This window comes from Idiotropiscis lumnitzeri, chromosome 8 (genome assembly GCF_059441095.1).
Source record: "Idiotropiscis lumnitzeri isolate Australia: NSW breed Sydney's pygmy pipehorse chromosome 8, RoL_Ilum_1.0, whole genome shotgun sequence".
Taxonomy (NCBI): domain Eukaryota; kingdom Metazoa; phylum Chordata; class Actinopteri; order Syngnathiformes; family Syngnathidae; genus Idiotropiscis; species Idiotropiscis lumnitzeri.
In genome coordinates, this window is record NC_142398.1 from 22833344 (window position 1) to 22846863 (window position 13520).

A 13520-nucleotide genomic window follows, 5' to 3' on the forward strand; every position below is an offset into this window, starting at 1 on the left:
AGCAATTTCTTTTTTTTTAATGAAATGGAACAAAGAGTTTCATATGGCTTGTGACAGGAAGGATATGGTGGAATATTTCCTTGTACACAACACCAGAAGCGACATATCTCACTGCATGTACTCAGACATGGCTGCGACGTTTACGTCTCGTGGTCCTCAAGTCAGCGTTGAAGTTGGTGAATATGAGCCGTTTCCAAAAAATGCACACCAAGATACAACAGAAAAGACTCGGCCAAGTACGTAAAATCGTTTGTTCCTTTCGAGACTGCTTCATATCACTTTTGAATAGTTTAATTTAGTCTTTTTACAAAAAAATTTTGTCTTGACAGAATCGCGACATGTCTCCGTGCTTCTGGTGGGCTTTGGACTGCTGTGTGTCTTTCAAGCAATTCTCAACATCGCACTCAGACTAAGTCACAGAGAGCTGCCTCATCAAGGTTGATTCCATTTTTTTACAAATATCTTTCTAGCTCAGTTATCGGTCATTCTGTAACACAAGCTTTTGCACAAATATGTTTTTTGGAGGGAGTAAAGATATGACCTTACTGCTGCGTTACGCAATTTCTGAGGTTCTCGTTGTGGCCAAATTGTGTCAAGGTTGCCAAATCACTGGCGGAGCTGTCTGTTTTTTATTTTTATTGGATAAATAATTCATACTGCTATTATTCGAAGGAGGGATATTGTGATGATAATATATATATATATTATTATTTACTTCTTTTTGAACTCTGCATGTGATTCCCACCTTTTCAGGTCTGTTTGGAAATGATTCCGCAAATTAACAGCGCTTACAGAAACACGCTATTGCAAAATTTTTGTTCTTGTTTTAGATTTTTTTTTGTACAGACTTGTTCAAGCAACTTTCTGTAAATTTCGAGCAGCTTCTGCGCAGTGTGGGAGAGCAAATTATTGTGCGTTTTGTACATTTTTTGTGCTATTTTAAACTCAACCAGATGATAAAATTTCGTGTTTAATTTGATAAATTGTGAAATCAGATGAGGAAAATTAGAAAAATTAAGGAAACGAAAATAAACACTTGTATTGGTTTTTCTTTTGTTTTTATGTTTATTCACAATTTTTTTTTTGTTTTGCTTCACTCGTATGTATAATTTTAAATTGTTAAATTGATCAACAAACTCAAAATTTGGTATGCACCCTGAAACTGAAAAAAAACAAAAAAAACTAGATTAATGATTAGAAGTTTTTCAAAAATAATCCATTCTATTGTAATGAGCAGGATTGTGGCCGTTTTCTTGTTGGCGTATGTTTTGCCGTGGGCCGGAAGGCTTGTGACAAACATTTGATATACGCGCAACTTTTTGAACCTCAACCAATCCCCATCTAATCTCGAGTCAACTTGTGTGTGCGCAGGCAAGAAAGAAGAGAACTGTCCGCAGGGCTGGCTGCGGTTTAACTTCCATTGTTACTACATTTCCTCCGAGAGGAGAAATTGGGACAGGAGCCGTGAGGACTGTCTGCAAAGAGATGCCGACCTGGTTATCATCGATAGCAGACAGGAACAGGTATTTTGACAAGTGTCAAAATGGCAGTTTTTGGCGAGTGCGTTCCATTCCTCGCACGCGACTCGAGGTTGATTTCACTCTGACGTCCTTTAGTTTAGTTTTAGTAACGTCGCTGGAACGGACCCAAGATTTGCAACATCTTGGTCCGCTTCCAAACTTTTATAGCGGGCGCAACATTCGCTGTAGCATGAGGATGACACAAGAAGCTGCGCACTTGACCACGCGCCCGATCACCATCATGAGCTCGATTCAAATGATCGGCTTATCGTGGGCGTAAGTGTTTGGTCAAACCAAAGTGAGTTAAAGCTTTGATTTCCCCTCTGTTCTGTCTGTCCGTGGTATCGGCGCATCTTTTCACCGCGCCAATGAGCATCATGTGCTCCGTTTTTGTGGCAGGCTTTCCTCACCGGGTTCACCAAGGCTGCATGGATTGGAATGACCGACAGGGACCGGGAAGGAATTTGGATCTGGGTGAATGGGACGCCGGTTCACCAAAACAGGTGTGACTTGAATCAAAAGCAATTTACTGTTGCTCCAGGGTGAAATTCTCTCACAGTTTGCGGGGGCGAAGGAGGCAGCTCACTGCTGTACTGTTTGGAGGGTTTGGCAGAGGTCATCCCGCTCCGACACGAGCACATCTGTGATTCCGCTCCTATCTCGGACAACAGAGGCACGTTCGGGTTCTGAGGCGTTCTGAGTGGTCTGGACACGATTGTCCGTCCGTTAAATCCAGTTTCTATTGCTTTTGTTGCCTATTTTGTATTATTTTCCATCTCGCTATTTATTCTCTTATTTATCTCATTTATATATTGAATCGAATTCTCGTTGTATTGCACTGGAGAGGGGAGCTCTCTAATCTCGTGGCACACTTGAGTACAATGACAATAAAGGCATTTGTGATTCTTTTTGCTCCTTTAAATTGAGACTTCACTTTGTTGCGTTGCTAGATTCAGCTTCTTCGACAAGTTTCCAAACAAAAAATGACTCTATCCGGCTTTTTTTTTTTTTTTAAGCAGGCTGTTTTTCATCTTCCTCTTCATATTTGTCTACCTCACAAACAATTCTCTCTCTTAGGACGTGCAATGCATTGAAAGGCCTGATCTTGTGAGAGTAGAATTATAAGATTGAAGGTTGCAACACATTTTCCAGACAATTGAGCAAATGTTGTATAATATTTGCATTTCATATGTGCATTATTGGCTTTCATTTATTCTCAACCCCTCATGGCAATTTTCTTTTTTTTTTTTTTGAATTCTCCCCGTAGGTTAGAATGGGCCCTTGGACAGCCTGATGGAGCATTTGGAGGAGAAGACTGCGGTGACATTTATACGATGATGAATTTCATTGGTTTGAACGACTCGAAATGTAGCGTCAAATCGCAATGGATCTGTGAGAAAGCACTGAAGTAGCGATACTTTCCGTCATCCGTTATCTTTGCGCCAGAGATGGCAAGTAACTTCGTAAGTAGAAATTTGGGCTATCTATTCTTTTGTGGAGAAGTTATTTTTCCAGACTATGCTTTACTTCTACTCCTCACATTTTTTTTCATTTTACGGATGATAAGTCGCACTTTTTTCACAGTTTGGCTGCAGAGCTGGGCCGGTTCCGACTTCGGCCTTCTGGCCTTATTCATAAAAATTGTAGGCCCACACTATAAGTTGTGCCGTGTGCATTCATCATCAGTCATGTTTTTTTTTTTTCTCCTAAAACACATTTAGAGCTTGGATGAATGGACGTTTGTGTAACGTGACGCACAGTTTGACATGGACACCGTGCTCGGTCTATTAAAGTTAAACAAAAAAACGGCATGAATGAATATTTTATTGTATTGTATAAAATTTTATCTTCATTCAAGTTGAATAAAAATTGGACTCAACAAACGTGTGAATTTTCTTTTTCCATAATGCAGTCCAGATAAAAAGGATGGACATTTTGGCTTCTATATTTGTCAGTGGTCGTGAATGTGTTGAACGTTGAATACAAGCGCACCAAACTTCACAAGCGTGTTGAGTTCACATTTTTGGACTGGCAAACTCTTTTGAACATATTTGCAAATACATCTGAACTTATTTGCAAGTATATTAGAATGGACTTGTTACCTAAATGCTATAAACATTATTTTTCCCATAATGACACTGGGAATGCATTGACTTGTGCATGTTCATGTGGGCAAGAAAAAAATTATACAAATGCATTTGAAAATGAAATGAAGTAAAAATTGCGTATCGGTCATTTTTTTGGTTTTATTGAATCCGTGTGGCATTTTTTTCCCCATCATTCCACAGGGTATAAGCAGATGTGAAAGTCAGTACCTTGTGGCATTATTGGGAAAAAATAAAATGCTATTTTTTGAGCATTTAGCCCACAAGTATGTTGAGAACATCTAAAACATGCCGGATAGTGACCCTCGAGGACCGGAGTTTACCACCTAGCACCTGAAACCACAGGAGTCAAACTCAAGGCCCGGGGGCCAGATCCGGCCCACCACATGATTTTGTGGCCCGCGAAGGCAAATCGTGCACGACTTTGTGTTTCTTGCTGAAATCCCAAAATTGCAAATTGACGTCAATTTTAAAAACATTCAAATATGGCAGACTTTTTCTTGGTTACCAATCAAACTATTAATGGTCATTAAGCAAACAACATTTGGCTGGATTCTGATTTAAAAAACTAGTTATCCATCAGTTTGTTGTGTATATGTAATAATAATAATGTGGGTTCACTGTCATAATGGCCCACCGAGCGAAACCAAAACTATGGCGAGAAAAATGAGTTTGACACCCCTGCCTTAAACAATGGGATCGTTTTGAACCTGGACTGAAGAGCATTTACACTTTATGCTGTATGTTTTGAATCTTGATTCATTGGTATTATTCACTCTGACTTATAAAGGAAGCACGCAAATCGGGGCACCGTATTATACACAAGTTGAGTAAAAAAGTGTTTTTTTAAGGACACAATTATATACGGGAGCATGTGATTTATGGATGATTGATTTTAAGGTGATTCTCATTCAATGGAATAAAAGGAAATATTTTAATGATAAAATGAGCTATTTTACAAACGGGTTTGAAATTTTGTATCTTTTTTTTCCCCCCATACTGATCTCCAAATGACTAAGCCTACGTGTTGATTTTTAAAAAGAAAAGTTTGCCCAACATTGAGGTATAGGCTTGTGACGTGCGAGCTTGAAGTGTAGAAAAGGGAACGAGGAAGGTCTGCACGTTGACTACGACTGGTTGACAACCCCCACTGAGCTGGCGAGAAGCGAGCAGCAAGTATGATTGGGACCGCAGAGAGAGGACTTTTCATTTTGCTCTTCGGCGTACAAGGTACGACAAGTCGACGTTTTCGTTTCATTCAAGTTGTCTTTTCTGCTTTGGCCATCTTTCAAGAGAGAAGCCGTCTCTAACCCCCAAAACAAGCAATGACATTTTTCATGAAGGTTGCTTACTTCTTATCTTCGGTCATACAGGGAAAGAAAGAGAAGTGAACAAAACGACAAACTTTGTGATCTTCAAATCTGTTCACCAAGTCGGACTTAACTGGCTTAGCAGCGAGTAAAGAAGTCCAAGTTCACTTCGCAATCGTCAAAAATCCAAAGCATGTTTGCGCTTCGGGATTGGTCAATTGCTGAATTCCGACAAAGCTTCTGGCAGCCCAAGTAGATTTTGAAGGCTTTTTTTCAAATTCAGTGAAAGTCTGAAAACGTTTTGGTGACATTGTTTCTAGCTGTATTTAACTCAGGGGTGCCGAAGGGACACCTTGTTGCGCTCAGGAGCTGGAAAAATTGGCTATTGAAATGTTTATTGAGTTCCTTGCTCCAAGTGGGAAGATTTGCGCAAACATTTGAATTCCGAGGACGTCCGATGACTTGATCGTTTTCCACAGAGAATAGCGCACCTGTTGTCGGGCGGCTTGCTGGTTTGCAATTTAATTCAGACCTCACGCTGCACGCATTGCGTATTGAGCCATTTTTTTGGAGTTCTTTGTCTGAACGATGCAATCTTTGACTTGGTTGACGCGCACGACGAACGATCGATGGAATCCGAGTTGCTCGGAAAGACCAAAATACAGTCGTTCCGAAACTTGTGGATCCTGCTCCCGGCCATGATCCCGTGGTTGGCAACATCGTGGAAATCGGACACAGCTTCATTTAGCTCGGAATTAAATATTGAACTGTTTCAAATATTTCCGTCCAATGGCGAAGGTTTTCCTGACGCTCCTGGCCTTGCATTAGGGTTGTGAGAACCGGACCTGAACCGATGACTTCAGATCCTTTTTTTACCAGGTACCAAAGAGTTTATGTTGGCAATTCTTACACACGCTCCCCAGCCCGACCCGACCTTCACCACGGCGAGTCACTTCCTGCACGTTCAAACATCCGTTCGGCGATGGTAATCAAGAGCTCAGCTGCCGCAGAGCTATATCGCAATTTGATCCTGCTTACACAGCAAATGTGGTTGGCATTGCATCATCTCTTTTGTGGTCTGCAAAGGTTGAACGGAGGCGACACGACTCTTCTTAGCAGACGTTTCATCTTAAATCCAAAAGGTTTCGTCAGTTCTGCTCAATTGCCAGCCACGCCTGCAAACACAGACGACCCTCAAAGGACCACACCCGGGCCACATACACACCAGAGTCGCTAGACCGAAAATTTGGAATTGAAAACACAAGGAACGTCTTTATTTTATTACCCTCACCTGGACAGCTGAGAATCTACCCAGGCATCTTCCGTATGTTTCCTTGGGCGTCTGTCGACTACGTTTGTGGTGTTGTGTGTTCTAGTGGTCCAGGGTATGCAGGGGAGACCCTGGGGAGGAACCTACCCTTGGATTAAGGTTTGCGCCCTGACAGGAGCAACAGTGGACCTCCACTGCGTCTTCACATACCCACCAACAACAAACAGTCAAGGCACGATTGTTGAGGACACATTGTGGTTCACCAAAGAGCACGAGCATCAGCCTGAAGATCTGAGGTCGAACCCACAGTACGCCGGTCGTCTGCACGATGACTGTCATGGCAACTGGTGCAGTTTGTCCATCACAGAGCTGAGCGAGAGTGACTCGGGCGTGTACAAGTTCAGATTCGGAACAAACCCAACGAGAGGAGGGAGCTACACTGTCATGCCTGGAGTCAATCTCACCGTCACTGGTACGGATTCTCTTCTAATGCCAGAGACGTTAAATATTCATAGACCTCGCATTGCCGCTAAAATCAAACTTGTCTTTTTCCGCTATTTTGAATGAAGAAAAGTAGTTTGAAAATGGGCCTGAACATGAGATCTCTGTTTCTTCCTCACAAATCCAGACCTCAGCGTACAGTGGTATAGACCTTATGCAAAATCTCTGAGTTGTGTCAGCAAGTGCAGTCTGGGGCCGTCTACGTCATACATCTGGTATGAGAATGAAGATGAAATCCAAAATGAACACTCCAAAATTTATACACCAGCATCTTACTCGAAAAACAGCTTCTCTTGTGCAATAAAAGGACACCAGCAGCTCGTATCTCCTCCAATGTGTGAGTTGAGTCCTGTTGGTCTCGCTAGTAGCACTTAGCTTCATGGTAATGCGAATGACCAAGTGCTTGTTCCATCTTTCAGGTGTGTCCCGCTCTTGTAACAAGGTGCAATACAACACCAGGAACATCTGCGCCCTCAAAGGCTCCTCAGTGGACATCAATTGCACTTACAGCAGCTACAATGAGGTCAAGTCCAAATTCTGGTTCAGTCCAGACCATAAACACTTGTGGATAGATCCGTCAGTGCCTCAGGACCTCCGGTTGGAAGACCGGTATAAAGCTCGTGTGGAGTTCCCTCTCGAATTTGACGGACATTCCACTCTGAGAATCACAAACGTGATGGAGAGTGATTCCTCCGAGTATCGCTTCAAGTTCACCACGCAAGATTTTGAATGGATGAATAGTTTACCAGGAACCAATTTGACAGTCTCAGGTATAAACGCAGCAAAATGCTATTTCCAAACATGATGTTTGTTTATTTGGAATGGACTGAAGACGACTGAGACAATACATCAGCGGTTCAGATTTGATCTGGTCTTCGGTCTTCACTTTGCTTACACAGCTTACTCTTCAAAATTGAGTCTTCGCAGGCAAAATCCAAATTGGAGGCATTTTCTTGTTTGAATCCTCAACATTATGGGACACAGATATCGGTCACATGGGCCAGTACTTTTGCCGGCACGCTTTCAAATAAAAGCTGACGCCTTCTTTATGTTGTACCTGGACCAAAATGCCAAATATCAGAAGTCAAATCAGCGCTTTTAACCTACATAGAACCTTGTAAGAATTTTCTAGTCCTCAAATCAATCATTTGTTCCGCTCCCAAAGTCAAGATGGAGGTCCATTTTTGGTATCAATGTAAATATGGAGATCCAGTTTAGAAGGCCGTTTAGTTCCAGAAGACAAAAACCTATTGTTAGTTTCAAAGTCCAGCTTAGGTTTTCGACTAGCCAAGTCAATCTCCAGACTTGCGCCCTATGGCGCATGAAATTCCCGGAGCAACCTGTTTGCTTCTCTTGCCTGCAGCTGTGAAGGTGCGGGTGAACAGTGTCAAAGTGGAGCACTCCCACATGGTCGCTCAGTTGTCATGTGAGACGAGCTGCAGACCATCAGCTGATTTGTCTTTCTGCTGGTCGCTGAATGGAGACCCGCCGGCTCGCTGCTCCCCTTTCCACATGAACACACATCAGGAAATCAGTTTCAGTCCTGGAGACTACGTCACCTGTGAGCTAGAAGGATATCCACTCAGCATCTCTCCTCGCCTGTGTAAGTTTGAAAAGAAAGAATTAAATAGAATTATATCTTGATCTTAATGTTCTAAAATCTTCCTCCAGATGCTCTGAGAGCACCGCTGGTGTCGCTGAGCGATTCTGGTGACATTCTGGAAGGTGCTCCGTTGGTTGCGAAGTGCAGCAGCGACAGCACTTTAGCTGAACACCGCTGGTACAAAAAGATCAGACCCTCACGGCTCCAAATCATGAGAAATGGACCTGAGCTGGTCTTCAGTTCCATCAAGTCGACAGACTCAGCCGAGTATTTCTGTACGGTGGAGAATGAGCTGGGGAAGAAGTCGTCACAACCTGTTGCCATTGATGTGAAATGTGAGTGAAGTGGTACTTTGAATTAAAAGTGCCCCAACGTCATGTTGTTGTTTTTCAAGATTTGTCATCAAACGAGCAATGTCGTGTTCTTCAGATGCTCCAAAGTTCTCATCCTTGCGGGTGAGTCCATCAATCGTCACCGACCAGGGCCAATCGGTGGCTCTGACTTGCAGCAGTGATGCTAACCCAACCGCTAGCTACACGTGGTACAAGGACAACCTCATTGTGCTCCAGGGACCGGAAAGACATTACCATTTCATCTCCATCAGCTCGCAAGATGCTGGAAGCTTCTTCTGCAAGGCCCAGAATCAATATGGGCATGTCAACTCTTCACCGCTTTTCATAGACGTCCGGTGTAAGTACCAATGTCCAAAAAGTTGACATACCCAAGTCAATACGGAGTCCATTTTCAAATAGCAGACCTCATCCCAACGTTATTATGGAGGTCCTGTTTAAGACTCAAAGTTCATATAGATGTCTAGTATGGAGCCAAAAGTCCAAATTCCGGTCCAAAGGGAGTCCCAAAGTCATTATGGCGGTTTCGTGTAACGTAATTTCCGCTTTATAAAGCGCACCTGAATATAAGCCGCAGCAGCTCCTCCTTGAAAAAAAAAAACACATACAAGCAGCAGCAGACTATAAGCCGCAGTTTTCTATGTAGAAAAAAAATGAGTGGTTTACTGCACGTACAGAACGAGTTTCGACTAGGAATGCACATAAATGTACATCAACAGGCAACAACTTTGCTCATTAAAACAGAACAGACCCAAGAGAAAGAAAAACTTGAGATTTATTTAACGTAGTTTCTGAACTATAGAGCGCCCCCTACCGGTGAAAGAAAAATGCACAGAAAAGCTGCACCGTTGTGTGAGCCGCATGCTTGAAAATCGAGGAGAAAAAGTAGCGGCTTATTATAGTCCGGAAAAGACAGTCATCACAAGAATCATGTTCATCTCGTTTATTCCCAGAGTGGGTCTCATTTTGTTGTTCAGATCCCCCAAGACGTCTGCAGACGTCTGTGGTTGTGCCCTCAAAGACGGATGGGGCCCGCTGGCTGACTCTGACCTGTAGCAGCGACGCTAACCCGGCGGCAAACTACACCTGGTTCAAGGCCGACACGCCCGGGCCTGTGGCGTCGGGTCAGAACTTCAGCGTCAGGCTGGAGGACGTCGCCGCTTACGAATGTTTGGCCACAAACAGTCGAGGCTACAGCCGGGCCAGCGTCGACGTGAACGGTAAGCAGCGACGCGGAAACGCCAAAAAGTTCCTGTCCGCCCTATTCCTGGCGGAAATGATGACGAGCGTACGTGTTCTGTGTGGTCCTCATGACACGCGAGCTTCCCTCAGAACAAGCAACCTTTAACGTCATCTGTTCTCTGAAGCGCCAGTTACGTGATTACATCATCTTCTCAAACTCTTCTTCAAAGACGGAAGAGATTCAACGACAGTTTACAAAACCCGTACGTAGGCGGAAATTGATTTGCACTATGTACCAAAGCACACCTGTTTTCACATCGTATTGTCCTCAAAAAATAAATAAATAAACCAAAAAACAGATGACCCCCGATAGGCAAAAAAAAAAAAAAACACTGCCGGAGGAAGGGAATAGCGGACTTTCTCTCTTCTCGGACATTTTGAGCGTTCAAGAATGTTTAGAAATTTCTTCTCAAGCATTTTCAGCACTTTCAATGATGTCAAAATTAGACAAAAAGTTTGTGCTTCCGGAGAAATTGGCATGACTTTCATGCGCCTTTCACGTCCGTCTGACGTTACAGTTTTTGTGGACATTCGAAAATCGGTGTTCCAAAAACATAAAACAAGTAAGATTACGACCGAATTTGTTTCGGTGGGATTTATTTTTCTGAAGATGTTATTTTTCGGTGTGCTACAAAATAAGCGGCAACGTTCGAGGCTTTAGGGAAGAACTTTAAGTTCAGTTGGGTGTGGACATACAAGTTGGAGATACAAGTTGAATTTGTTTTGTGACCAAATAGAATGCGGAACTCAAACCAATTTCATCTCAAGTCATCTTTCTCAGTCAAAATGAATGGAAATCTTTTCCAGCCTCACGACAAACCAGACAAAAATGCTTTAAATATGTTTTTCAGTCAAGAAAGTTACACGAACCGGCCCAGGGTGTATCCCGTCGACTGCCGAAAAACGGCTGGGATAGACTGCGGCGCGCTCGCAACACTCGTCGGGAGAAGCAATATCCAGTAATATACTTTCGAAAAACACATTATACAAAGATCATCAATCTGAATGTCAAGAATTACTTTGTGCATCATGACGTGGCTCCTTCTGGTGTGTGTAACGTGGCCAAGTTAAACATGCAGACACACAAAGAAGAGTTCCACAACTACTGTAAGTGACTCAGTAAGTTGCAGAAAGATTTGTAGTTCTTTGCAGAGGACAAAGAATAAATGCCAGTGAGTATTGACTGTCTACATGTGCTGTTGCACTGATTGTTTTTAAAATATTCATGATCCAACAGTCAATGATATTTTTCATTATGTGTTAGCATTGAGCCAGCAGAGCTAAGTCAAACTTGTGCGGTCATCGTAAATTGTAATTGTCATTGTAAAAGGAGTTCAGCTGGCTGATTCAATTCCGTTCACCTGTGAAGGTTACTGCACAGTTTTGGTTCCTTCTGAAATTTCACCCCAAAGCCGAATTCCAAACATTTTCTGTGTTGTGTGTGTGTGATTGACTGCTACCTTTGCAATTTGTAGCAACATCACGAAACAACATCATCAGGTTGAGTGCGATGCTTGTCCTCCTGATGCTGGCGGTCCTGCTGGCTTTCTGTATGAGGTACGAGCACAAATCCAGACTCTCGCTCCTCAAAATTTGCGTCTTAGTCACTCCGTTCCATGTTGATGTCATCACGACAAATGTGTGCAGGAAAAAGACGTCCGCCTCCGCAAGAATTCAACCAAACGAGTTCCGGCAGCCCAAGGAGGTGACACGCACACACACACACCCGCACACTCCCAAAAAAATGACCCAATATGAGTTAAAAGCGAAGCGACCACTTTTTTGGTTACTCCCAAATTTCAAAAACACAGCCCACAAAAAAATTATTTTGGGGGGGGATATTTTCCTGTCTCCTCAGCAGCGTCGCCATGGTGACTACGAGAATATCTACACTTCAGAGCTGACACACAAACGTCAACAAAAGGAAACCCTCCAAAGGACATCTTAACTTTGCCGAATAAAACTTCCCACCTTTCGGTGTACGTTTCATTTCTCTTCATTCCGGTGAGATCGCAACAATCGGATTGGGCGTCCTATAAGTGCCGTGATTGTTTTGTGACGCTGTGACGTCACTTTCTGGCAATGACCAACTTTGGTGCAGAAAATGAGTTGAGGTTTGCACGATCACCTGATGCTCGGCAAAATATGCAGCGTCAGTTGAGGCCAGGGGCAAAATTGGTTCCGATTAAATACAAATAAGTCCAGCGAAACTATCAAAACCAAGACGGCGTTTTGGTCATCTCAGTACCATTTCTTTCACTTAAAAATATTTTATTATTGTAACCTGATATGTGTTTTGTCATTTCACTGTTTAGTGTTTCATTTATCTGACCATTATTTGGGGATTTTTTAATTTAATCTGGTTTTTAAATCCTCATTTATTTAACATTATTGATTTTCGTGTACCTTTACCTGTATGATCGATGCTTGTCCAAAAATTTTTGCTTTTTTGACTTTTTTGAAAAGCAACATTTTGGTTTCTCTGGACTTATTTGTACTTAATCGGAACCAATTTTGCCCCTGGCCTCAACTGACGCTGAATATTTTGCCGAGCATCAGGTGAAAGTCAAGTCAAAATGGAGTCGTAAAGTTTGGATGTTCTGTTTAGGTACCAATATAAAAATGGAGGTCAACCTCGGCTCCATGTGGCCTGAGTTTAAAGTTCTCCTGGCAGCTCAAAGTCGCAAAAGTGCCAAGTGTTCCCTCATAAATGAGATCTGTGGCTACAAAAGTGGACCGCACGCTACACCGCTGACACGGTGACACACCAACAGAGTCGCTGTCTTGTTCCCATTCAGGCGAGCGGGGGATAAAGACAAGACGGCGGAGCGAGAGGAGCAATCAGGTGCCATATGGCGGCGTAATCCAGCCCAGGTGGTCCCGTCGGCTCCAATTAGACTCGGACAATCTTGAGCTCATCTCCAGATGACGTTGAGTCAGTTGCCCGCTGGTGATCGGAACCGCTTCAACATTTTAGCATAATGGCGCCTCGGCCAACTTCAGGGAAAGACTTCATTTCATACTTTATTTGTACGATAGAAATAAGACAAAGAAGAAAGTCATGCATGGAAAACACAATAAGTACGTAGCCATTCTGGAGCAGTCCCTCAGTTCAAAGAACATAAAGCAGACGTTTCCAGATGGGTGCTCCGCTTTACTTGCCGAACCGGTATCACCAGAAACTGTGTGCTTGCCAAATCTAGGATCCAAAATCTCAGCTGTGCTTCTTCTTTCGAGAGCTTTGGTAACTCATGGATCTTCTTTTGAGAATAAGGACTCATCCTCCCTTAAAGACGGACAAAAACCAAGATGGCCCATTATTCGCTAACAAAAGCTCACTTTGGGTATTTTTTGATCAGGAAACGGAAATGAGTTGCCATTTTATTATTTTGTCTATTCATTTTGAAGAAATTGGGAAATAAGTGACGATTTATGAGGAATAAGGCCACGCCTCCCTCCGCTCTCTCCATATTTCAGTCGGAGTCATCTAAGGGACCGATTACAAACTCTCCATTGGAAATGATTGTGTTTTCATTGCTTATAAGGTCCAAAAACGGTGATCAATTACCTTCCACCACCAAATACCACCCTGGGCCTCTCAGGAATTAGCAACTAACCA

General features: G+C 42.9%; 2 protein-coding genes across 2 annotated transcripts; both read left to right on the plus strand.

The window, feature by feature from the left end:
• The first annotated feature begins 122 nt into the window (after positions 1 to 122).
• Positions 123 to 3150, plus strand: LOC148332835 (CD209 antigen-like protein C). Its single transcript, XM_088303637.1, has 5 exons — positions 123 to 236; positions 330 to 437; positions 1372 to 1523; positions 1920 to 2023; positions 2788 to 3150. The coding sequence occupies exons 1-5, from the start codon at positions 128 to 130 to the stop codon at positions 2930 to 2932; spliced, it is 618 nt and encodes a 205-aa protein (XP_088159763.1). The 5' UTR covers positions 123 to 127; the 3' UTR covers positions 2933 to 3150.
• A 1620-nt stretch (positions 3151 to 4770) lies between these two features.
• LOC148332836 (B-cell receptor CD22-like) lies at positions 4771 to 13510 on the plus strand. The gene is made up of 13 exons (XM_088303414.1): positions 4771 to 4855; positions 6312 to 6677; positions 6834 to 7043; positions 7126 to 7476; positions 8070 to 8309; positions 8378 to 8644; positions 8739 to 8999; positions 9637 to 9879; positions 9992 to 10108; positions 11377 to 11458; positions 11549 to 11606; positions 13105 to 13145; positions 13447 to 13510. Exons 1-13 carry the CDS (start codon positions 4804 to 4806, stop codon positions 13508 to 13510), a joined length of 2352 nt encoding a protein of 783 aa, XP_088159540.1. The 5' UTR covers positions 4771 to 4803.
• Positions 13511 to 13520: the final 10 nt, after the last annotated feature.